At 44.5% G+C, this 22,121-nt stretch overlaps 1 protein-coding gene across 1 annotated transcript in view; it reads right to left on the bottom strand.

The window, feature by feature from the left end:
• Positions 1–22,121, bottom strand: part of STPG2 (sperm-tail PG-rich repeat containing 2) — a 336,565-nt gene that overhangs the window by 272,111 nt on the left and 42,333 nt on the right. Inside the window, exon 6 of the mRNA XM_015415991.1 lies at positions 19,504–19,615. Coding sequence (XP_015271477.1) covers positions 19,504–19,615 — 112 coding nt within the window. The remainder of the gene's footprint in view (positions 1–19,503; positions 19,616–22,121) is intronic.

Below are 22,121 nucleotides of genomic sequence, written 5' to 3'. Positions count from 1 at the left end.
TATGAAACAGTCACTATCCCTTGCAGATGCTAAATGGATCACTAGATACCCTGCATGTACATAATGGACCGGGATTTATCAAACATAAAAACCAAACACAACCTCATGTTAATTGAGCCTATTAGATTCTAGAACATTCTGGAGCTATGCATGCTGCTTTTCAAGGCTGGAATAAACTGTGATGCTAAAAAAAAAACGAGTAGCTACCTTCTTGCTATCATCCTGTCTCCTGAATTTTGTCAGCACAACTTTCTCTACCTTAGGCGGGATCAAAGGAAGATTAATATATTTATTTTTATTTGTTCAAGGTTTTGCAGACGACATTTCTGCCAAGAGGCAGCACCCACATGGTACACAATCAACCACCACCCCAAATGACAGACATCAAGAGGAAAGACTGCAGGGTTGCAACAGTTACAGGCACAGTTACATGCACTCAAATGTCATTGAAATCAAATGGAACTTCAGCATGCCTTGCTTACACCATTGTGGATTAAGACCAAAGGGTACAGGTGGTGCTGTGCTCAAATCAAAACAAATCCATCACATTACTGAGCCTTAAAAAGAGTGGGGGAAGGATATGCTGGCAGCAGAGAAATACCTCTTCAATTTGTTTCATATAACTGAGCTATTCTTTCTAATCAGTGCTCCAGGCTCTGCCCACTTACTGGCCAAGTTGGCTCTGGCATGCTATGATATGTCACCTAATTTTGTAGGCAAAAAGTCACTCATACTCAAACCATTTATTCTTAGTAGTACTCAGGGGTCATTTCGTAGAAAAAGAGCTAGGGGAACTCATTAGCATAGCTCATTAGCATATGCCACACCCCCTGACATCACCGGAAGTGTGTCATAAGGTCACACACCCCGCCCCCAACGGTCCCGGCTGCCGCCGGCCTTCGTCATGTGCCCCGCCCCCGTACCTCACCCGGGGGAACTGCGATCCCCCGCGATTCCCCCTGAAATGACTAATATGTACTACATGTAGTGACCCAGCTGAGCTCTGAGAAGGAGCAAAAGATAGAGCTGCTAGAGGGGTGAATGTTTTTTATTAACCTTCACCTGAAGTGATTTAGCTGAGAAGGTACTGTTTTGGGAAGTGTGTGGGTGAGTTGTGAGTTGTTGCAGAGTCCTGACTGCTTGAGATAGGGTGTGAAAGGGTCATTGTTTGACTGTAATTGAGTGCTTGGGTGAATATGAATAGCTGCTGGCCACACCCTCTGCTGGGGGAAGTTTCTATTTAAGGCAGCACCTTTCAGAAATGTGCACAGTTCTGGTCACGACACTTAAAAAGGATATTATAGCATTGGAAAAAGTGCAGAAAAGGGCAACTAGAATGATAAAAGGGTTGGAACACTTTCCCTATGAAGAAAGGTTAAAATGCTTGGGGCTATTTCGCTTGGAGAAATGATGGCTGAGGGGTGACATGATCGAAGTTTATAAGATTATGTATGGGATAGAGCAGGTTGAGAAAGAAGTACTCTTCTCCCTTTCTTACAATGCAAGAAGTCATGGGCACTCAATGAAATTCCTGAGCAGTCCAGTTAGAACAGATAAAAGTACTTCTTCACCCAAAGAGTGATTAACACATGGAATTCACTGCCACAGGAGGTGGTGGCGGCTACAAGCATGGACAGCTTCAAGAGGGAATTAGATAAGCATATGGAGCAGAAGTCCATAAGTGGCTATTAGCCACAAGGTATAGATAGGAACTCTCAGACTGGGGCAAGTGATGTTCTGTATTCTAGGTGCTTGGGGGGGTGCAACAGTGGGAGGGCTTCTAGTGTCCTGGCCCTACTGCTGGACCTCCTGATGGCACCTGGGATTGTTGGCCACTGTGTGACAGAGTGTTGGAGTAGATGGGCCATTGGCCTGATCCAACATTGGCTTCTTATGTAATACAGTGGATTTCAGGAGTCAGGGGTCTGCCTTATCATTTTTGCTCATTACTTCAACATATAGGGAACACTTGTAATTTCATTACTTGAGGCTGGCCTCAGCTATCTGCTAAGTATCTATCTATATATCTAATAGCGAAGGCACCCCCTGCGTGCGGATATCTAAATCCGCACATTGGGGTCACCTGGGGGGCAGGAAGATTTTCCTGCACATTGACTCTGTCTTTAAAGCACGTGAGTTCCTGAGATTACAGTTGGGAGAGACAGACAAGGTCGCTAAGGAAGAAGATGACAGCAAATCCAGTGGCGAATTGGACTCGGTGTCTTCCAACGAGGACTCTGTTTCCGATAAAGGGGTGGCTGCCTCCAAACATGCATATCAATTGAGGATGAGAAAAGATAAAACAAAATGAAGGCTGAAGGACTCTGAAATGGGACTTAAAATTTTGGTTTTATTATTGGATGCTCTTGGGGTTCTCTTAAACAGTTAAATCAATAGATAAAAAGATAAATAATTTAGCATAACCGACTATGTCCAAAGTAACACTAACAATTTAAGATTAACATTTATATAAGCTGTTGTTATGATCTCCTATTCTTGGGGATTTAGTTATTAGTGGTTTTCTTTCCTTTCTCCCTAGATGTAGTCGTTGTTGTTCAGTCGCACAGTCGAGTCTGACTCTTCGCGACCCCATGGACCAGCTCCCGCCAGGCCCTCCTGTCTTCCGCTGTCCTCTGAAGTTGGCTCAATTTCATGTTCGTTGCGTCGCTGACACTGTCCAACCATCTCATCCTTTGCCGTCCCCGTCTTCTTTGACCTTCAATCTTTCCCAGCATCAGGGTCTTCTCCAGTGAGTGCTCCCTTCTCATTTGGTGGCCAAAGTATTTGAGCTTCAGTTTCATTATCTGGCCTTCCAGGGAACAGTCAGGGTTGATTTCTTTGAGGATTGACTGATTTGTTCTTCTTGCAGTCCAAGGGACTCTCAAGAGTCTTCTCCAGCACCATAGTTCAAAAGAATCTATTCTTCGGCGCTCGGCCTTCCTTATAGTCCAGCTCTCGCAGCCATACATGACTACTGGGAATACCATTGCTTTGACCATGCGGACTTTTGTTGGCAGGGTGATGTCTCTACTTTTTATCATGCTGTTTAGGTTCGCCATCGCTTTCCTCCCAAGGAGCAGGCGTCTTTTAATTTCATGGCTGCAGTCACAGTCTGCGGTGATCTGGGATCCCAGGAACGTGAAGTCTGTCACTACTTCCACGACTTCCCCTTCTATTTGCCAAGGAGTGATGGGGCCGGATGCCATGATCTTAGTTTTTTTGATGTTGAGCTTCAAGCCCACTTTTGCGCTCTCCTCTTTTACTCTGAGCAAGAGGCTCTTTAGATCCTTTTCACTTTCAGCCATTAGAGTGGTATCATCTGCATATCTGAGGTTGTTGATCTTTTCCCCAGCAATCTTAATTCCCGCTTGTGATTCATCCAGGCCAGCATTTCGCATGATGTACTCTGCATATATATTAAATAAGCAAGGTGACAGTATACATCCTTGTCGTACTCCTTTTCCTATGCTGAACCAATCAGTTGTTCCGTATCCGGTTCTAACTGTCGCTTCTTGGCCCTTATACAGGTTTCTCAAGAGACATGTGAGGTGGTCTGGTACTCCCATCTCTTTAAGGACCTGCCATAGTTTGTTGTGATCCACACAGTCAAAGGCTTTAGCATAGTCAATGAAGCAGAAGTAGATATTTTTCTGGTACTCTCTTGCTTTCTCCATAATCCAGCGAATGTTGGCAATATGATCTCTCGTTCCTCTACCTCTTCGAAACCCAGCTTGTACTTCTGGTAGTTCTCTATCCACGTACTGTTGAAGCCTAGCTTGTAGGATCTTGAGCATGACCTTGCTAGCGTGTGATATGAGTGCAATTGTGCGATAGTTTGAACATTCCTTGGCATTGCCCTTCTTTGGGATTGGAATGTATACTGATCTTTTCCAATCCTGTGGCCACTGTTGCGTTTTCCAAATTTGCTGGCAAATGGAGTGCAGCACTTTAACAGCATCATCTTCTAAGACTTTGAATAGCTCAGCTGGAATACCATCACCTCCACTAGCTTTGTTGTTAGTAATGCTTTCTAAGGCCCATTTAACTTCACATTCCAGGATGTCTGGCTCGAGGTCAGTGATTATACCGTCGTGGTTGTCAAGGACATCGAGGTCTTTCTTGTATAGTTCTTCTGTGTATTCTTGCCATCTTTTCCTAATCTCTTCTGCTTCTGTTAGGTCCCTACCGTTTTTGTCCTTTATCATGGCCAGCTTTGCATGGAACGCTCCCTTGATTTCTCCAATTTTCTTGAAGAGATCTCTAGTCCTTCCCATTCTATTGTTTTCTTCTATTACTTTGCACTGTTCATTCAGGAAGGCCTCCTTATCTCTCCTTGCTGTTCTCTGGAAATCTGCGTTCAGTTGGGTAAATCTTTCCTTTTCGCCTTTGCCTTTCGCTTTCCTTCTTTCCTCTGCTATTTGTAAAGCCTCATCAGAAAGCCATTTTGCTTTCTTGCATTTCTTTTTCTTTGGTATGGTGGTGATTGCTGCCTCCTGTACGATGTCACGAACCTCTGTCCATAGTTCTTCAGGCACTCTATCTATCAAATCCAGACCCTTGAATCTATTCTTCACCTCTACTGTATATTCATCAGGGATGCGATCTAGGTTAAACCTGAATGGCCTCGTGGTTTTCCCGATTTTCTTCAGTTTAAGTCTGAATTTTGCAATGAGTAGCTCATGATCTGAACCACAGTCAGCTCCAGGTCTTGTTTTTACTGACTGGATAGAGCTTCTCCATCTTTGACTGCAAATTATATAGTCAATCTGATTTCGGTGTTGCCCATCTGGTGATGTCCATGTGTAGAGTCGCCTCTTAGGTTGTTGGAAAAGGGTGTTCGCTATGATCAGTGTGTTCCCTTGACAAAACTCTGTTAACCTTTGCCCTGCTTCATTTTGCTTTCCAAGGCCAAACTTGTCTATTATTCCGGTTACCCCTTCCTAATTTTTCATTGTAGTTTGTAGTCTATTAAAAAATGCTATAAAAAAATCCCCTCCGGGGGGCCAAAAAATTAATAATCCTGTGACCTCTGTCACTATGTGATTTCTAGCCAATACTGAGAAGAAGATGCAGGCAAATCTATTTAAAGTACAGAATTTAAGCTCACAGGGAGTTTGTTTTTAAACAGACTACATTTCTTAAGCCAATATCAAATGCTTTCAGATATAAAAAAACCAATCAGACTTCAAATACCATACGCCCAGAGGTCATTTCGGGGGGGATCACAGGGGATCGCAGTTCCCCCAGGTGAGGTACGGGGGCAGGGCACATGACGAAGCCCCGCCCCCTGCTTCTGGCCCTCATTCAGCCAGGAGGAGGCAGGAGAAGAGGGAGGGTAAGTTGCTTCCTCCCTGCCTCTCCCCACTCCTGCCTGCCTGGGGCCAGGGAGGGCCTTTGCGGGGCTTCCTTGCACTCCTGCCAGCCTTGCAAGTGGAGCTGCAAGGCCGGTGGCGGTGGCCGGGACCGTTGGGGGCGGGGTGTGTGGCCTTATGACACACTTCCGGTGATGTCAGGGGGTGTGGCCTTATGACACACTTCTGGTGATGTCAGGGGGTGTGGCATATGCAAATGAGTTATGCTAATGAGTTCCCCTAGCTCTTTTTCTATGAAACTACCCCTGCGTCCGACTCTTTGCGACCCCATGGACCAGCTCCCAGTGTTTGTCACATGAATACTTTACCTTTCCTCCAATGAGCACAGAATGAAATATATAGCATTATTTTATCTTAGCAATCTAAAAAGCCAGGCTAAAATATACTGACACCACCAAGGCCACCCAGATATCTTCATCAAATACTGCTGTATGTCAAACATCAAATATTAAAACAAAAGACAGTCAGGTGTCTAATCCTGGCATCACATATCAAATATTCAGCAACTGTTCTAAAATCCACAGAAGATGGCTTTATGTATTTATTTATTTATGCGGCTATTTATTTCTCGTTGTTGTTCAGTCGCACAGTCGAGTCCGACTCTTTGCGACCCCATGGACCAGCTCCCGCCAGGCCCTCCTATCTTCCGCTGTCCTCTGAAGTTGGCTCAATTTCATGTTCATTGCGTCGCTGACACTGTCCAACCATCTCATCCTTTGCCGTCCCCGTCTTCTTTGACCTTCAATCTTTCCCAGCGTCAGGGTCTTCTCCAGGGAGTGCTCCCTTCTCATTTGGTGGCCAAAGTATTTGAGCTTCAGTTTCATTATCTGGCCTTCCAGGGAATAGTCAGGGTTGATTTCTTTTAGGATTGACTGATTTGATCTTCTTGCAGTCCAAAGGACTCTCCAGAGTCTTCTCCAGCACCATAGTTCAAAAGAATCTATTCTTCGGCGCTTGGCCTTCCTTATAGTCCAACTCTCGCAACCATACATGACTACTGGGAATACCATTGCTTTGAGCGTGCGGACGTTTGTTGGCAGGGTGATGTCAGGGTGGCTATTTATACCCCAGAGAAAAGGCACGGGGGAGGCAGAAGTACCCTCTGCCTCCTCCCATGTTGCTATCCTTAGGCAAAACGGTTCCTTTATTTAATTCATTCATTCATTCCTCCCCAATGGGGATCCAAAGCAGCTTACATTCTTCTCTTCTCCTTCATCTTATCTTCACAACAACCCTTTGAGGTAGGTTAGGCTGAGAGTGTGTGACTGGCCCAAGGTTACCCAGCAAGTTTCCATGGCAGAGTGGGGATGTGAAACTGAGTTTCCCAACTTTGTGTCCATGGCCATCATGGTGCTGCTGACACCTTTTCTGACACCTGCTAAGTGTTTTTAGGAAGAGTAGGGCCAAGTACTGCTTTTGCCCAGCAAGGCTTCTGATTGGCTGTGCAGATTTTTTAAAATGTTGCTTTGGCAGCAGCTGCCACCACAGCACAAGGATCTACACTATGTTACTGAAGATAAGCTGTGGCAATAATTTTGTGGTTGGCTCTGCCTCCTGCGGCAGCCATTTTCCAGCAGCCATTTTGTTGCTCTGCCCACCATGCTGTGTCAGAATTTCAAATGTGCCTCCAGGATCAAAAAGGCTGGGGACCCCTGCACTATACATTGGTTCCAATGGAGAATATAAGGGACAAATCGACCCCAGCTCTAATATCAAAGCTCCTTTGGGTTAACTCAAATCCTGATCAAATACAATGATTTACATAATTTACCCAGTTCCTGACACTTTTTGTTCACATAGTAGGTTTTCTTTAGAAAGGGGGGGGGTGCTAAAATTAATGAGACCATCAGTCCATAGTCACATCCATATTTACCTGGGTGGATCCTGCCCTTTACCCTGCCACTCCTCTGAGCAAAGTCTGAAGCCTTTCTCCATCCTAAATGGATCTTTCATTGGAAGAAGAACCACTTAAACTGAAGGAAGGATTCTTAGGATGAAGGAAACCACCTTGAAGGACGGTTGGGTGCACCCTATTTAAATATATATTTTTATTCCATCCTTGGTCCAAAGAGCTCAGGGCAGCTTACATCATTCTCTCCTCCTCTATTGTATCCCCATCACAACCCTGTGAGGGAGGTTAGGATGAGAGAGCAACAAATTGGTCCAACGTAAGTCTTCCAGATCCTAGTCTCATGCCACACTTCTCAGCATCTGAAATTCATGAGAGCTGGATAGAAATCTAGGAAAGTACCTAAGGGATCCATCCAGTAAGAACTACAGCTTCCATGTACGACATCCACGTATGGTATTGGAAGCTCTGGAGTCTAAACTGAAATTTCATGGTCAAAGGAGGTGTTAATCCAAACTAAGCCATGCAGCAAAAGTCTTAACTTCTCCACCAACACAAATGAGCTGCTATGTACACCATACATATATACAAATTGTCTATGTTTTCTTCAGCCAATCAAATAGTAGAGGTTTGGATGAAGGCTTGAAATCAGGGAACACAGATCAATGGGGGGGGGGAATTCTGCTCACAGCATGGATTGAATTGATCAGCCTTCAGTCCCTCTACAGCTCCCATTTAACAGACAAGGACACATTGGAGATCTGTTCATAAACCTTCCCACATCTTATCTGCTTTGACCATGTGGGGTGTGGGACAGAGCCCTCTTTAGAATAAAGGTGTGCAAAAAAGGGATGGGCACAAACTGGGAAAATGGAGGTTCATCCTGGTTCATGCCACCAGGAAAGTGCTCTTTGGGGAAATCATAGCCCCAGGGTCAGGAGTGTGTTTGATGCCTTACAAGCTAGAGGCATCAAACTCACAGAGAAGCTCCCTGGGAAGCCTTTCTACCTGCCCTCCAACTTGTGTGCAGACTGGCTTGGGGGGCCAAGTAGCAGGCCCTCAACACAGGTGCCCCCAGGAAAGTGCTCTCTGAGAAATCACAGCAGCCACAGGTTTAGGAGTGTGTCGACTCAAATGGACCCCCTACAAGCTAGAGGCATCAGACTAGCAGTGGACTTCCTCGGGATGCCCCTTTACAAGAAGGCGGGAGGTCTAGCGTGGGAGACGATGACAAGATGGAAAACCAAGTACAGCAAGGGCAGCTGATAATGCCAAGCCCAGAGGGCAGGTGCCTAGAGGTGCAGAGGTCAAGGATCTTAGGGTCCAAAGTGCAAAAGGGAGGAGGTCTAGTATGGGAGGGGATGGCAAGTTGGAAAACCAAGTCGATGGGCAGGTACAACAAGGGCAGCTGGTGATGCCAACTCCATCCCCCCATTGCTTTGACAATTAATTGACCAGCGCCAGCATGTCTGGATCAGGAACCACCACCATGAATGTAACAAACCTGTGCTAAAAACATGGAGGTTTGTAGGCAATGCAATCTCACAAACCGAGGCCTATGTTCATGAAAAAATTAGGTTCATGCCCATTCCTAGTGAAAAACTAGTCTGTAACTGGTAGCTTCTGGACTGGGCAGGCCTGGTATTAATACTAAGAACTTCTGGCCTTCTGTCTTGTCAGCTATGCTTCAGCGTCCAGGCCAAGTCCCCAATTCCAGCAACGAACAGAAGGGTTGGAAAAGCCCTATCCTCAGTCCTGATTTGAATGTATGCCCTGCACACACACACACACACACACACAGTCTGACATTTTTAAAGTGTGTCTACAGGGTCAGAGGCAAAATATTCCACTGGAAATAGGCCCTAAATTTAATGTGGATATATCCATTTTATTCTGAGCATGATTCATAATATTTTTTTTTTACCCAGCATCCAACTTTACACATGTGAACAAACCTTGGCCCATCTCTATTTAGGTAGGGTTGATGGGGATATGGGGATAGACACCCTCCCCGTCTCCCCTATAATGGCCAGGCATTCTGCCTGAGAGAGGGGAGAGAAACAGAGTTCCCACACTGAAAAGGGCTGATCCTCCTGAAATACTCTGATAATGTTAGCAATGGAAATTAAATTTCTGGAGGGTGAAAAGCATAAAAAAGCACTAGTGCATAATCAGCAACCAACAAAATATATACAGCTGAAAGAGCTAGGGGGGAAAATAAACTGCTTGCATTTATAGAAATAATGATTCTGCAATTTTATTTCAGCAGAAGGCAGCCCATTTACTTCTCACAAAATACCTGATTTTTTTTTTCCAAATTACTATCTATGAATTATTGCCTTGGTAAATCTTATCCCCGGGAATATACTTCATTTTTAGTTAGTAAGTCATAAAACTCATACAAATGTAAAGTATTAAAAAATATTTAGCTAAGCAAAAGCTTTTTCTTTGTTGAATTCCCCAAAAAGACAGAGGAGTAATGACGGAGATAAATGCAGGCTGGTCATGTGTGATTTTGACATTATAACCGGTTATGGCTGTTCCGAGCTTATATGTTTCCTCATATACTGCCATTTCAAACTGTTAAATCCTCATGTTCTCAGCTGACAATATAACACAAGATGACATTTGGTATAAAAGTTGCAAATGCCAACAATAGCTCTAAATGTCACCATAACTTTAACAGGTACATTCAGAAAAGCCATTCCTACATTCAGCTGTACAACTTCATTGAGCAGTGAAACATGCTTTTAACCTTCTTTTTCCCCTCCTCTTAGGGCTAACTCCACTTAGTGATAATGTACATGAAAAACCAGATATTTCTATACCTTTAAGGACAAGGAATAGAGAAACCAAATCCTGAAACTCACTGTCATTAGTTAATTAACTTTCATTGTAACAAGCAGTACATCACCATGACTCATGAACACAGTTTTCCCCCAATGTGAATTCTAATACACCAATTTAAAAATTAATACTTCAAAAACACCCTCATTATATAAGAGACAGGAGTAATAATTAACATAAGTAATCAAAGGAACTCAGCCACTTAAGAACATGTAGCATGCTTACTCAATGTTCCAGTGGGATTCTGACTTTTGTTTCTTTGAAGCTGCTTTTAACATTCCACCCCGTTTCAAAAACAGGATAGGAGACAGTCACTTGAGACACACAACCCCCATCTCCATTCAAAGCGCGGACGCAGTAGCCTAGTTCTTTGTTTAGTCCATGGTTTTACTGATTATTTGATAGGGAGATCGAAAGGAAGTTTTTAATTGCTAGGTTAAAATCTTCCGTCGCCCAGTTATTCAATGGCAGTACGCATGACAGTAAATGACCTCCCCTTCCCATCAATGAAACAGACGATTTGCTTTCCACAGGAAAACAATTGTAACTCTGTATACAACTAGAGATGCCATGAACCTTGCAGCAAACATGTTCAGTAGTGTTCAATTGTTGCAATTACCCATGAGCCAAACATATGAGCTGTTTGCCTGTAAGCAATCTGCCTTGAGGAACTGTCAAACAGCATTACAGGTGTGTAGTAGCTATGTGCTAGCACAGTTTCATTTGGTTTTCTTGTGGTGGTACAGTTTCATTTCCTTACATTGTGCAGGAGATGAGATGATTCTAAAACTTCTTTTAAAATAGTGCTTATTTATAATCACTGGCTGATTGATTCATGCATTGTGCAGGAGATTATTTATAATCACTGGCTGATTGATTCATTTGCTCACAGTTGATTTTTATTTTATTTAAAACATTTATTAGCTGCCCTTCCTTATGAAACCCAAGGCAGCTTACAGTTTACAGCATGGTGTAGTGGTTAGGAGCGGCAGACTCCAATCTGGAGAACCAGGCTTGATTCCCCACTCCTCCACATGAAGCTTGCTGGATGACCTTGGGCCAGTCACAGTCAGAACTCTCTCAGGCCCTCCTACCTCACAATATGTCTGTTGAAAGGAAGGAAATTGTAAGCCACCTTGAGACTCCTTCAGGTAGAAAAAAGTAGGGTATAAAAACCAACTCTTCTTCTTCTATATGATTGGCTACTGAGCAGACTCTCTGGGAAAGGGTGGAGGTATTAGGACTTGAACACAGGAAGCTGCCTTATACTGAATCAGGCCCTTAGCTAACACGGGGCCCACGGGGACCGGCCCCCTTGCGGTTTTTACGGGCCCTCTCTCCCCGAGCCTCGTCTCCCCCTCCCCACTGGGCTCCCTCCCCCCTACCGATCACCTTGCACCCACAGCAGATTGAGGGCAAGGCAACAGGCTCTCCTCCAGGAGCACACCCCAAGCAGCTTCTGAAGCAGTGAGGCTGTGAAGGGAGGGGGAGGGCAGCGGGTGCCAGTGGGTGGGGACAGGGCCAAGGCGAGCAACAGCTCTTTAAACACTGGGCCTTCTACATGCCAAGCAGATGCTCCACCACTGAGCCATGACTTCCACTGGGCTGTGAGAGAATGAAACGTTGCTAACTGCACTGGTCTGCACCATTTAAATAAATAATAACTAACAAATAGGCTCGAACTAATCATGAAAAGCTGAAATGATCAGCAAAAAGTAAGTTCCCTGTTCATGACTGGTGAACTGACTATAAGCCAAACCATAACTACTTGTAAAAAAAAAAGAGCTAACATAATAGGCCTGACCTGGATAGCCTAGGCATGCCCAATCTCAACAGATCTCAGCAGTTAAGCAGGGCTGACCCTAGCAAGTATTTGGATGGGGGGCCTCCAAGGAATGCCAGGGCCAAGAGGCAGAGGCAGGCTATCAAGCCACTTCTCTGAATGCCCTCCATGCCCCAGCAGGAGTCTCTAGAGGCCACCATGACTTCCAGGTGTGGACACACATATACACACCAAAAAAAAACCCCGAAAAAGAGCCAACACAACTGAAGCTGAAAGTGCTCCACTCAAATGAAAGCTCCGCTCTTTAAAAATCTGTAAATTCCCAAAACATAGAAAAGTTTTTAATTTCTTTCATTTTAGAATCTTTTTTGATTCAGGCCTTCTAGGACAGAGTATACTCCATATTCAAAAGCTTGTATTTATGAACACCAGCTTGTTCATTACATTGCAAACTCTCACATTAAAGGAACCTGCACCCTTTAAGAGTGCATAAAAATACCCTTATTGACATTTTGCAATATGTCAGCTTATTTAAATACAGTCAACTGGGTAAAACTTGACGCGTAGCTAACATGAGATTTTTGCCAAACTGAACATCAATTGAATCAGGCCATGGCAAAAGGTCCCTTTGTCTTGTAAAAAATAATTTCAAGCATTTCTGGGAGTTGTACTTTCATCTTCGTCAACTGGAAACCTGAAAAACAAGCTGGCAGGTTAACAACAAATGATCAGACTCATTTCCTGTAATAATGTTAGCAGAAATATGTTGCTTGCTCTCTGTGAGGTAACACTGCTAGTCCTGCTCAGGACGACTTTGCCTGTCCTCCAGGCACACCCAAAGGGCAAGGTACACAATAATGACCCATCTGTTCACTGCTGGCAACTAGCAAACTTCTAATGAAGACAGATGTGGGTCACCTGGTGCAAACACGCTGCAGGGTGCTAATGAATCCTCCTAATGGTCACTACCTGCCATTTTTGACTGATTGATGATCAAAAGGGTTAAGCTTGAAAAGCAAAGATGAGTACTATAGCCAATCATCAGTCTTACCATAACATCTCTTTTACTCTGACACACTTGCTCTTCCCTGTCATACAAGGGGTATTTTAATTGTTTCTATTACTGTGTCAGAAGTATACAAGATTCTCCAACTATTTTTTTAAAATCCCCTGAATGGACTAAATGTGCCATTCTCTAAAAATAAATTTTTAGGTGAAGAGTAACTGTTTCTGTTATTCAGCCAGGTCTTTATTTTTTGGGAAAGAGATTTCTTGGAAGTCTCTGCTTAAATACACAAGCATAAGCTTCTTTGTCTCACAGATACTTAAGGTGGTGAAGGCAGGGACATTCACTCAAGTTCCAATTTTCTTCCTTATCCACAGGCTAGGGATCACCCCCTTCTCTTAGGAGCTATTTCCCTCAGGCTTGAATGGGGATCCTTCTTGATCCTCTCACTCCCTTACCCTTCCTTCCCAGTCAACTGCCAACTCTCAACTGCCATTCCTAACTGACTCTCTCAACTGATGAATTCCATTTGAATCCCGTCACTCAAGATTCTCAGACCAGGTTACAGCATTAAGCGTCCATCACAATAGCCAAGCAATGTAGAGGTGAGAGTAGTGGTGAGAGTGCCAAACTAGGGTCTGAGAAACCTGGGTTCAAGATTCCACCGTGCCATGAAACTTATTGTGTGACCTTGGGCCAGTCATTTTTACTCAGCCTAATCTGAATCACAGGGTTGTTCTCGTTGTGAGGATAAAATGGGCAATGAAGAACATTTGTTTCACCTCCCCTATTGCTTCTGCTCCATATGCTTATCTAATTCCCTCTTGAAGCTGTCCATGCTTGTAGCCAGCTTGTATTAAGAGCCAGTTTGGCGTAGTGGTTAAGTGTGCGGACTCTAATCTGGGAGAACCAGGTTTGATTCCCCACTCCTCCACTTGCACCTGCTGATGTGACCTTGGGTCAGTCACAAGCTCTGGCACAGCTGTTCTTGAAAAAGAGCAGTTTCTGTCAGAATTCTCTCAGCCCCACCCACCTCACAGGGTGTCTGTTGTGGGGAGGGGAAGGGAAAGGAGTTTGTAAGGCGCTCTGAGACTCCAAGTGAAGGGCGGGGTATAAATCCAATCTCTTCTTCTTCTTCTTTCCCTGAAAGCCCCCATAGCACCTCATCTTTTCCTGCTTTCTTCTCTCCCTTCCTATACACCATGGAACCTACCTTTATCTGCCCCTGTCTTCATCTTTCCCTCCTTCTATACTCCAGCAGCCTCTTCCCAGGAAAATTCTGGCCAAGTTGAGGAGGAACTGGTTTTTAAACCCCGCTCTTCACTATCCAAATGAGTCTCAGAGTGGCTTACAATCACCTTCCCTTCCTCACCCCACAACACCCTGTGTGGTAGGTGGTGCTGGGAGAGTTCTGAGAGAACTGTGACTGACCCAAGGTCACCCAGCTGGCTTCATGTGGAGGAGTGGGGAATAGAACCTGGTTCTCCAGATTAGAGTCTGCTGCTCTTAACCACTACACCAAGCTGGCTCTCAATACAAGCTGGCTACAAGCATGGACAGCTCCAAGAGGGAATTAGATAAGCATATGGAGCAGAAGTCCATCAATGGCTATTAGCCACAAGGTATAGATAGGAACTCTCAGGCTGGGGCAAGTGACCCTCTGTATTCTTGGTGCTTGGGGGGCAACAGTGGGAGGGCTTCTAGTGTCCTGACCACACTGCTGGACCTCCTGATGGCACCTGGTATTGTTGGCCACTGTGTGATAGAGTGTTGGACTAGATGGACCATTGGCCTGATCCAACACTGCTTCTCTGTGTTCTTATGTTCTTAATACCAGTGTGGTCTGGGTCCAGTTGTGAAGTGAAGAACCTGCAAGGACATCTCATTTTCCCCTTTAGCCTTCTCCCCACACTATTCCCTCTTCCTCTCCTTTTGGCAAACCCCATATCCTCACCTCCCATAGCTTCTTCTTTCCTTCCCACCCATTTATAGTTCATTTGCCCTCATATTCAGACATACTTATTTACTACCTTTATACCCCCCTTCCCACAAAGGGGTCCCAAAGCCGTTTATATCATTCTCATCCCCTCCTTCTCCTCCTGTGGTGTACGTTAGACTGAGAATGTGTAACAGGCTCAAGGTGACACCAGTGAGCTTCTGTGGCAGAGCAATGATTCAAACTCGGGTCTCCCAGACCCTACTCTGAAACTCTAACCACAACACCACATTGGCTTTTGTGGGGTGGCTGCTGTTGAACTGTAGCCAGAAGCCAGGCCTATGTAGGTCATACAAGTTGGGTGACAGCAAGTCACCCAGTAGTTAACTCCTGGCCCTGGCCCAATGAGTCCTCCCTCAAGGGCCAAAAGAGCCCTAGAAAGGGAACGGCCCCATCCCCCTGCCTTTCACTGATAGAAATCCATGCCCTGAAAGCTGGCAACACTGTTCAGACTCTAACACTCAGCTGACCAGGGGAGTAGCTTTAAGAAATTAATGTGTCATGGGGTCAGTTAGAAAAGAAGGACTCCTCACCCCCTCTCACTGTGTAGCCAGCCCTGAAGCAGCAGAAGCCAGCAAGCAAGAAGATGAACTGCAGGCTTGTCAGAACTCACAGCCAACATCTGATGCAGGCCACCAGCACCTTCCAGCTCCATTCCAAAACATGAAACCCAGGTGGTCATTACCAGCCTTCCAGTTTCACCCACACCCTTTGAGCACCAAAGTCGAAGACTTACAATGGAGCTTCAGGAGTGAAGACAAAGTGTACATCTCCTGGCCTGATGCCAGCTGCTTGCTGATGATGAATAGCTGCAGAGTTACTCCCAAGCAGTTGGCTGCAAGTAAGACCTTGCAACAGATGCCTATAAAAGCCAGTCAAGGGAGACTGCTTAGTGTAGAAGCAATAAGGCACCACACGGTGGACTCTGCGATCACAGCTCCTCATTCTGCTCCTGACTCTGCTCTACTCCAATGACCTTCGGACCAGCTTTGAACTTGGACATTGAAAATGTGAAGAGATTGGATCTATACCCCACCCTTCACTACCCAAAGGAATCTCAGAGCGGCTTACAAACTCCTTTCCCTTCCACTTCCCACAACAGACACCCTGTGAGGTAGGTGGGGCTGAGAGAGCTCTGACAGAAACTGCTCTTTTTCAAGAACAGCTGTGCCAGAACTATGGCTTGCCCAAGGTCATCCAGCAGCTGCAAGTGGAGGAGTGGGGAATCAAACCCAGTTCTCCCAGATTAGAGTCCGCACTCTTAACCACTACACCAAACTGGAACTACTTGCTCTTGTATATGACCTTGCCACCCCCTCTCATAGAGTTGCTTTGACTATTGCAAGATTAAATGCTATACCATCTGCAGAATTAACGGGACGTTTCTCACGAACTCCGTATTCAGACAGGCTTTGTACCTGCGCTTCTGGTGAGATTGAGACGCTGACACATCTCCTTTTGTTTTGTTCTCATTGGTTAACTCTTAGTTCATATTGGGTATATCCAATTTTATCTAAATACCATCTTCCACTGGAGCCATGGTGGTCTCTTATCTGCTGACAGATACTGACCCGATAATCACCACTTCAGTAGCAAAATACTTAGGTATTATAATAGCATTGAAGCGTAAATAATTGCTGCAAAGAGGAGGTATGCACTTTTTGGTTCTAATTGTTTTTTCAGTTTTTTCAATTTTATGACTGAAATGTCTTACAGTTTTATATTTTAAACCTTTATACAGTTTATATTTTAATTGGATTTGAAATGTTAACAATTTTAAACTCTTACATTGATATTTTACATGTTTGTTGTATTCTGTGCTTGAGACCATTGGTCATATGAGCTAAATATATTGATTGATTGATTGTATATGACCTTGAATTGCTAGACCTTGCTTTCTAGGTCACACTCTGAACTGGACTCTGCTCTCTGGTAACTCACTTTCTGGACTGAATCTTGACTCTGATTTTGGACTCTGACTTGGCTTGCATGTAGACGCTGACAGAATGCCACTTATTCTGGGGATTTCTAACCACCTAATGTTTGTTTTTGTTTTAGATTTCAGATTTTTCAGATTTGTATTAATATCTATCTTGTCTGTTCATGGTTCCAGTCTCCAGATTTAAGTACCCAAAGATTTGGCCATGTTGAAATTAGATGTATTGATGCCACATAAGATAAAAGAGTGGCTTACAACAAACAATATGAAAGTTAGTAAGAACCCAAAACAAAAAAGCCACCAAAATCATTATTGACATAAGCAAAACAAGAGTTATCCTTTAAATAAACCAGAGAGGACAAACAATTCCCAATCTTGACTCCCTATACATCAAGGAGTCACTTTTAAAATGTTAATTTCATCATCAATCAAAAACAATAGAGAAAACCATGAAAACCTCTTTGGGAAGGCTCACCACATTCTTGGTACTGCTACCAAGGATCTGTCTTGTGGCTTCCTTTAAAGCCATTACTAGAAGACCCTCAGAGAAGAACCTCCAAAGATGACCTTAGTATGCAGGTGGGTCCACATGCAAAACTGAAAATGTAATCTGGTGCCGAACCATTTACAGCTTTAAAGGTCAATACCAATACTTTGAATTGAGCCTGGAAACTAGCTGGCAACCACTGAAGTTGAAACAAGAACAAAGAAATATGCTGCTAGTCATGTAGCCTTCAAATGCACAGAGGCCTTACTTAAACAAAACAGATGGCTGCCCTATTATTCCGTACGATTATCAGAACTCAATGGAATGAAGTTTGAATCCAGGGGCACCTTTAAGACTTTGTTGGTCTTAAAGGTGCCACTTGATTCAAACTTTGTTCTGGTGCTTCAGACCAACATGACTACCCACCTGAATGACCGGTACCCGTGCAGTTGAGAGGTGGAGGAGCCAATTGGGGCCAGGTGCACGAAAGCCAGCCAATCAGAGGCAGGCTCAGTCTGGCAGCAGCTGCCTCTGCCCTTCAGTCTTGCCAGCGCAAGCCTAACTAACTGGGTATCCTACCCTAACAGGGTAAGCGGAATGAGCACGGGTTGAGTTTAAAGTTGGCAATCACCCTGAGATATCAGTGATAAGGGGGGAGGTCCTCAAGCTGGGTGCCTATAGGCTTGGCAGTCTGGGGGGCTCAGTGGGGGGGACCATTTAGGGGTTGGGGGACATACACCAAGCCTTAAGGCTTAGCAGTCGTTGGCCGGACTGTGCCCCTCCATCCCCTCCATGCACTCGCATGTAGGCCATGAGGAGAAAGGTCTGGAAACCTTCCAGACCTGGCTCTGAGCCTGGGTGGTTTTGCGCCGTCAGGGAGCTTGCCCTGCAAGCATGATACAACCCGTGCTTTAGTATGTTAACATTGTGGTGCAGATCAGTTATATGTAAATAAAGTCCCAGTTTAACCCATACCATTTGTCGTGTCTCATTCCAGGGGTGGGTGGACAACTATCTTCATCAGAACTCAGTGTTGGTAATATTCCATTTAAGCAAGTGACTGTTTTAGGTATGTCTCTCTTGGCATGACAGTTAGCATATACAAAACCTCACCCACTCATTCATCTCAAATGTCTTCAAGTTGAAATATACACATGGAGCACAGATAAGGGCTTAGTTATGTCATGCGCCTTTATAGCTGAGCATCTCCTTGAAGTGGAGGTTGGCAGAAGGGTAGATAACAAGTTATCCTTGGGCAGTAACAAGCAGACACTAGTAGAGTTTAATTAATTTGGGGTGGAGGAGATACCAGAACAAAAGAGGTGGGACAAAATGTAAGGCCAAAGTGTAATCCAAATCAATAACTCAATTATTTCCATAATGCTGGAAGCCACAATGTGTTCTTAGTAATTTATAGTTAACTTTCCTCATCAGATCCAAACAGCGAGAAACATTAATGCTGCAAAACAAAGTTCAATTTTCGAACAACCTAATATAAGAAATAGCCCAAGCACAATTCAGCAGTCAATATGCTGTACAGTAATCTTAGACTATATGAAGTTTCAGGCAGAGTGCACACAGCTCTTCTGAATGACTAGGGTGAATTCCTCTACTACTAATCTACTATTTGAGCAGTGCACCTCCTATGTTTCAGAACAGACAGAAAACTAAGGGCACAGAAATTTCAGCTATGAGCTGGAAGACACAAAGCACATTAAGGAGCTCTGCAGTTATGAAACATATATAACGCTAATGAAACACCCAAACGACTTCATGACAAAATGAAGAGAAGTGACTACCTGTGGATACATGGGGGCGGGGAGGAAGCTGGTATTCAAGATCAAAGAACTCACCATTTCAAGAACTCCCATTTCAAGTTGGGATGATGAAAAGTATTGGGCATTTCTGTCCCATCTATTTTGAAGAAACATGACACATGATTTCTCAGATTTCAATTTTTCAGAAGATAAATTGGTACGTTAAAATCATAGAGTGTGTATAATTTGCAAAGAGTTCTTTAATCTTTTATCTCGCTTGTCCTCACAGTATTCCAACAGAGTGCTAACAAACATAAAACAGAATATATATTTGTTGGCATTTAGATAAATTTCTTGTCCAATTGCCAATATATTTTCTGTCCATGTAATCCTTTATATCTCAGGGTTTCATTCCTGCCATAAATTATTTTTAAGTACTACAAAAAGCAACAGTTGAATGGCATTACCTTCTTTTCCGCCTGTAATGCTATTATTTCATGATAGCGAGGAATGCAGAGGTCGTATTTTTTCAGGCCTTCCTTCTTGATGTTGACGTTCTCATAATACACAGCACCTTCCCTTTAGAGAAAGTTTGGAGAGATTTATGAGCCACCACTTTTAAATGCCTGAGCATCTACTTATGCACAGTGAAAGCTCTCCTACCCAATCCATTCTAGGATTCTAGCAGGAAGCAGCTGCTCTTTGCAATAACAAACGAGAGGCTGGACTGCCCCCTATAAGGAGGGCTTAAACTTCTGTAATGCTGTAGCCTGAACTCAGAAGAATCCACACCAACGGTGGCTTGTTTCTTTCTCATATCAATATTTTCTTGGCAGGTGTTTTTGTTGTTGTTTGGTTTTGCCTTCAAGTGACAGCTGACTTATGGCGACCCTATAGGGTTTTCAAGGCAAGAGATGTTCAGAGGTGGTTTCCCATTGCCTGCCTAGACACAGCAGCCCTGGACTTCCTTGGAGGTCTTCCATCCAAATACTAGCCAGGGTTGACCCTGCTTAGCTTCTGAGATCTGATAAGATAGTCTGGGCTATCTAGGTCAAGGCTGCCAGAGGTTAAGTGTAACAAAAATATAGCCAAGTGTATCGGGATGCTGTATGCCCACTGTACACGGAAAATAATGCTTCACATTGACCCAATAACTCCTTTCTACAAAGCCGGAACCAAGGATTCCTTCTGCTAAACTTTCTTCAACTGATGAAGTCTTTCCCTGTCACAAGATAATTTAAGGGAGTCACGGGATCCCAGGGGTCATTTCGTAGAAAAAGAGCTAGGGGGACTCATTAGCATAACTCATTAGCATATGCCACACACCCTGACATCACCGGAAGTGTGTCCTCCCCACAGCCGGCGGCGACCTCCAGCGGGCACCAGCAGGGAGCTCCAGGCCCCGCCCTCCCGCACCTCACCTGGGGGGATGGCGTCCCCCCGCGTCCCCCCCCAAATGACCCCTGCGGGATCCACCCGCACATTTTTAACCACAAGATCTAATACCACAACTTTGCGAGACAGTGAGGTTTCTCAAAATTCCAGCACTTAATACTTTCAGAACTGCCTTGCCCAGAGATCTTATTTTAAATAACAACAGGTTTTAGAGGGGGGAAATCTTTTTTTAAATTATAATCTCCCATTCAGTTCAGGATTCCACTCCCCTGGGTTTCTTTTCTACAGTATCTTAGAAAAGGATTAAATTAGCACAGATGTTCAGATAGCTGAATATGGTAAATCCATACGGAACCAAGGAAAGTTAATTAAATTATAACCACCCCGCTTCACCATTTTCTGATCTATTCATGATTCCTTCTAGTTATGAGACCTAGAAAAAAATCTCTAGTGCTATGGATCTGTATCATTAATTAAGGCTACAATCCTAAGAACGCTTGCCAGGGAGAAAGTCCCACTGAGTAAAACAGGACATGCTTCCAAGTAGACCTGCCAAGGATTGCTCCCTAAATTTAAGCATGACTTTTAACTCTGTTACAGTACAATCCTATACAGTGTTACTCAAGTGACATAACTCTGTATGGGCCTGCATGAGTCATGCAACCTGATCCTCACTGCCCCCTCCAAATCCCTCAGGTTATTTTTCACGTCTGTCCCGGATACTACAAATGAGCCTTCAAAGAAAAGCAGCTGGAGGAAGGACTGGGAGATAAACAAGCAGCACACAGGATAGCATTCACCACTCCTGCCACAACAGGAAAGCCCCCCACACTTTTGGCAAACTACGTAAAACAAAATTGTTCAGGAGGGTATTTTTATAAAGGCAACAAGGTTCAAGAAGGTGTTTTAATACAGGGAATCTTGCTCTCACAAATTGTTATCTATCTGTGCAATTCCACTTTTTTGGCATTAACATATGCTTCCACTATTTCTGCATAGTTTTCAGATTTCTGTAATCATAGTCCTATTCCTATGCTTATCAGAGATCTTACTTTTTTCAAGCTCTAAACAGCTGAGCTGTGGGAGCAGGCTGCCCCCACGGTTCAGCTGTTTCCAATCTAAACAACTGAGCCGCAGGAGCAGGCTACCCCCACAGATAACCTGTTTAAAGGGGCTTTCTGGGCAGGTAGCCCCAGGGGCTTTCTTGGGCAGCACTGGCTATCCAAGAAACTCCTTTCAAACAGCTGAGCTGCAGGAGCAGCTACACCTGTGGCTCAGCTGTTTCCCATCTAAACAACTGAGCTAGGGTTGCCAAATCCCCCAGTTTGCCAGGGGTCCCCCGTTTTTGGGGGGGGTCTACCCGTCGCTGGCCAGATGGCCAGCGGGGGAAGCTCCACCCCCAACACCCACAGCCACCTCTCTCTCTCTCCCTTTAAGTGTGTGGAACCCGTGTTTCCTCCCAAGCCTGTGTTTCCTCCCAAGCCTGATCTCTACTTGAGATCAGGCTCGCAGGGAAATGCCAGCTTCATGCATTTAAAAGGGAAACACAGCTGCTCTTAAAGGGGAAATGCCGGCTCCTTTAAGTGCAGGGAACTGCTGTTTCTGGAGATCCGGTACATGGGCAGGTGGGGGGGCGGCGGACGTCCCCAACGTGACATCATCACGTCAGGGATGCCCCGCCCCCTCCAGG

This window comes from Gekko japonicus, unplaced genomic scaffold (assembly GCF_001447785.1).
Source record: "Gekko japonicus isolate JY-2015 unplaced genomic scaffold, Gekko_japonicus_V1.1 scaffold68, whole genome shotgun sequence".
Taxonomy (NCBI): Eukaryota; Metazoa; Chordata; class Lepidosauria; order Squamata; family Gekkonidae; genus Gekko; species Gekko japonicus.
This window is presented reverse-complemented; position numbering and strand designations above follow the sequence as displayed.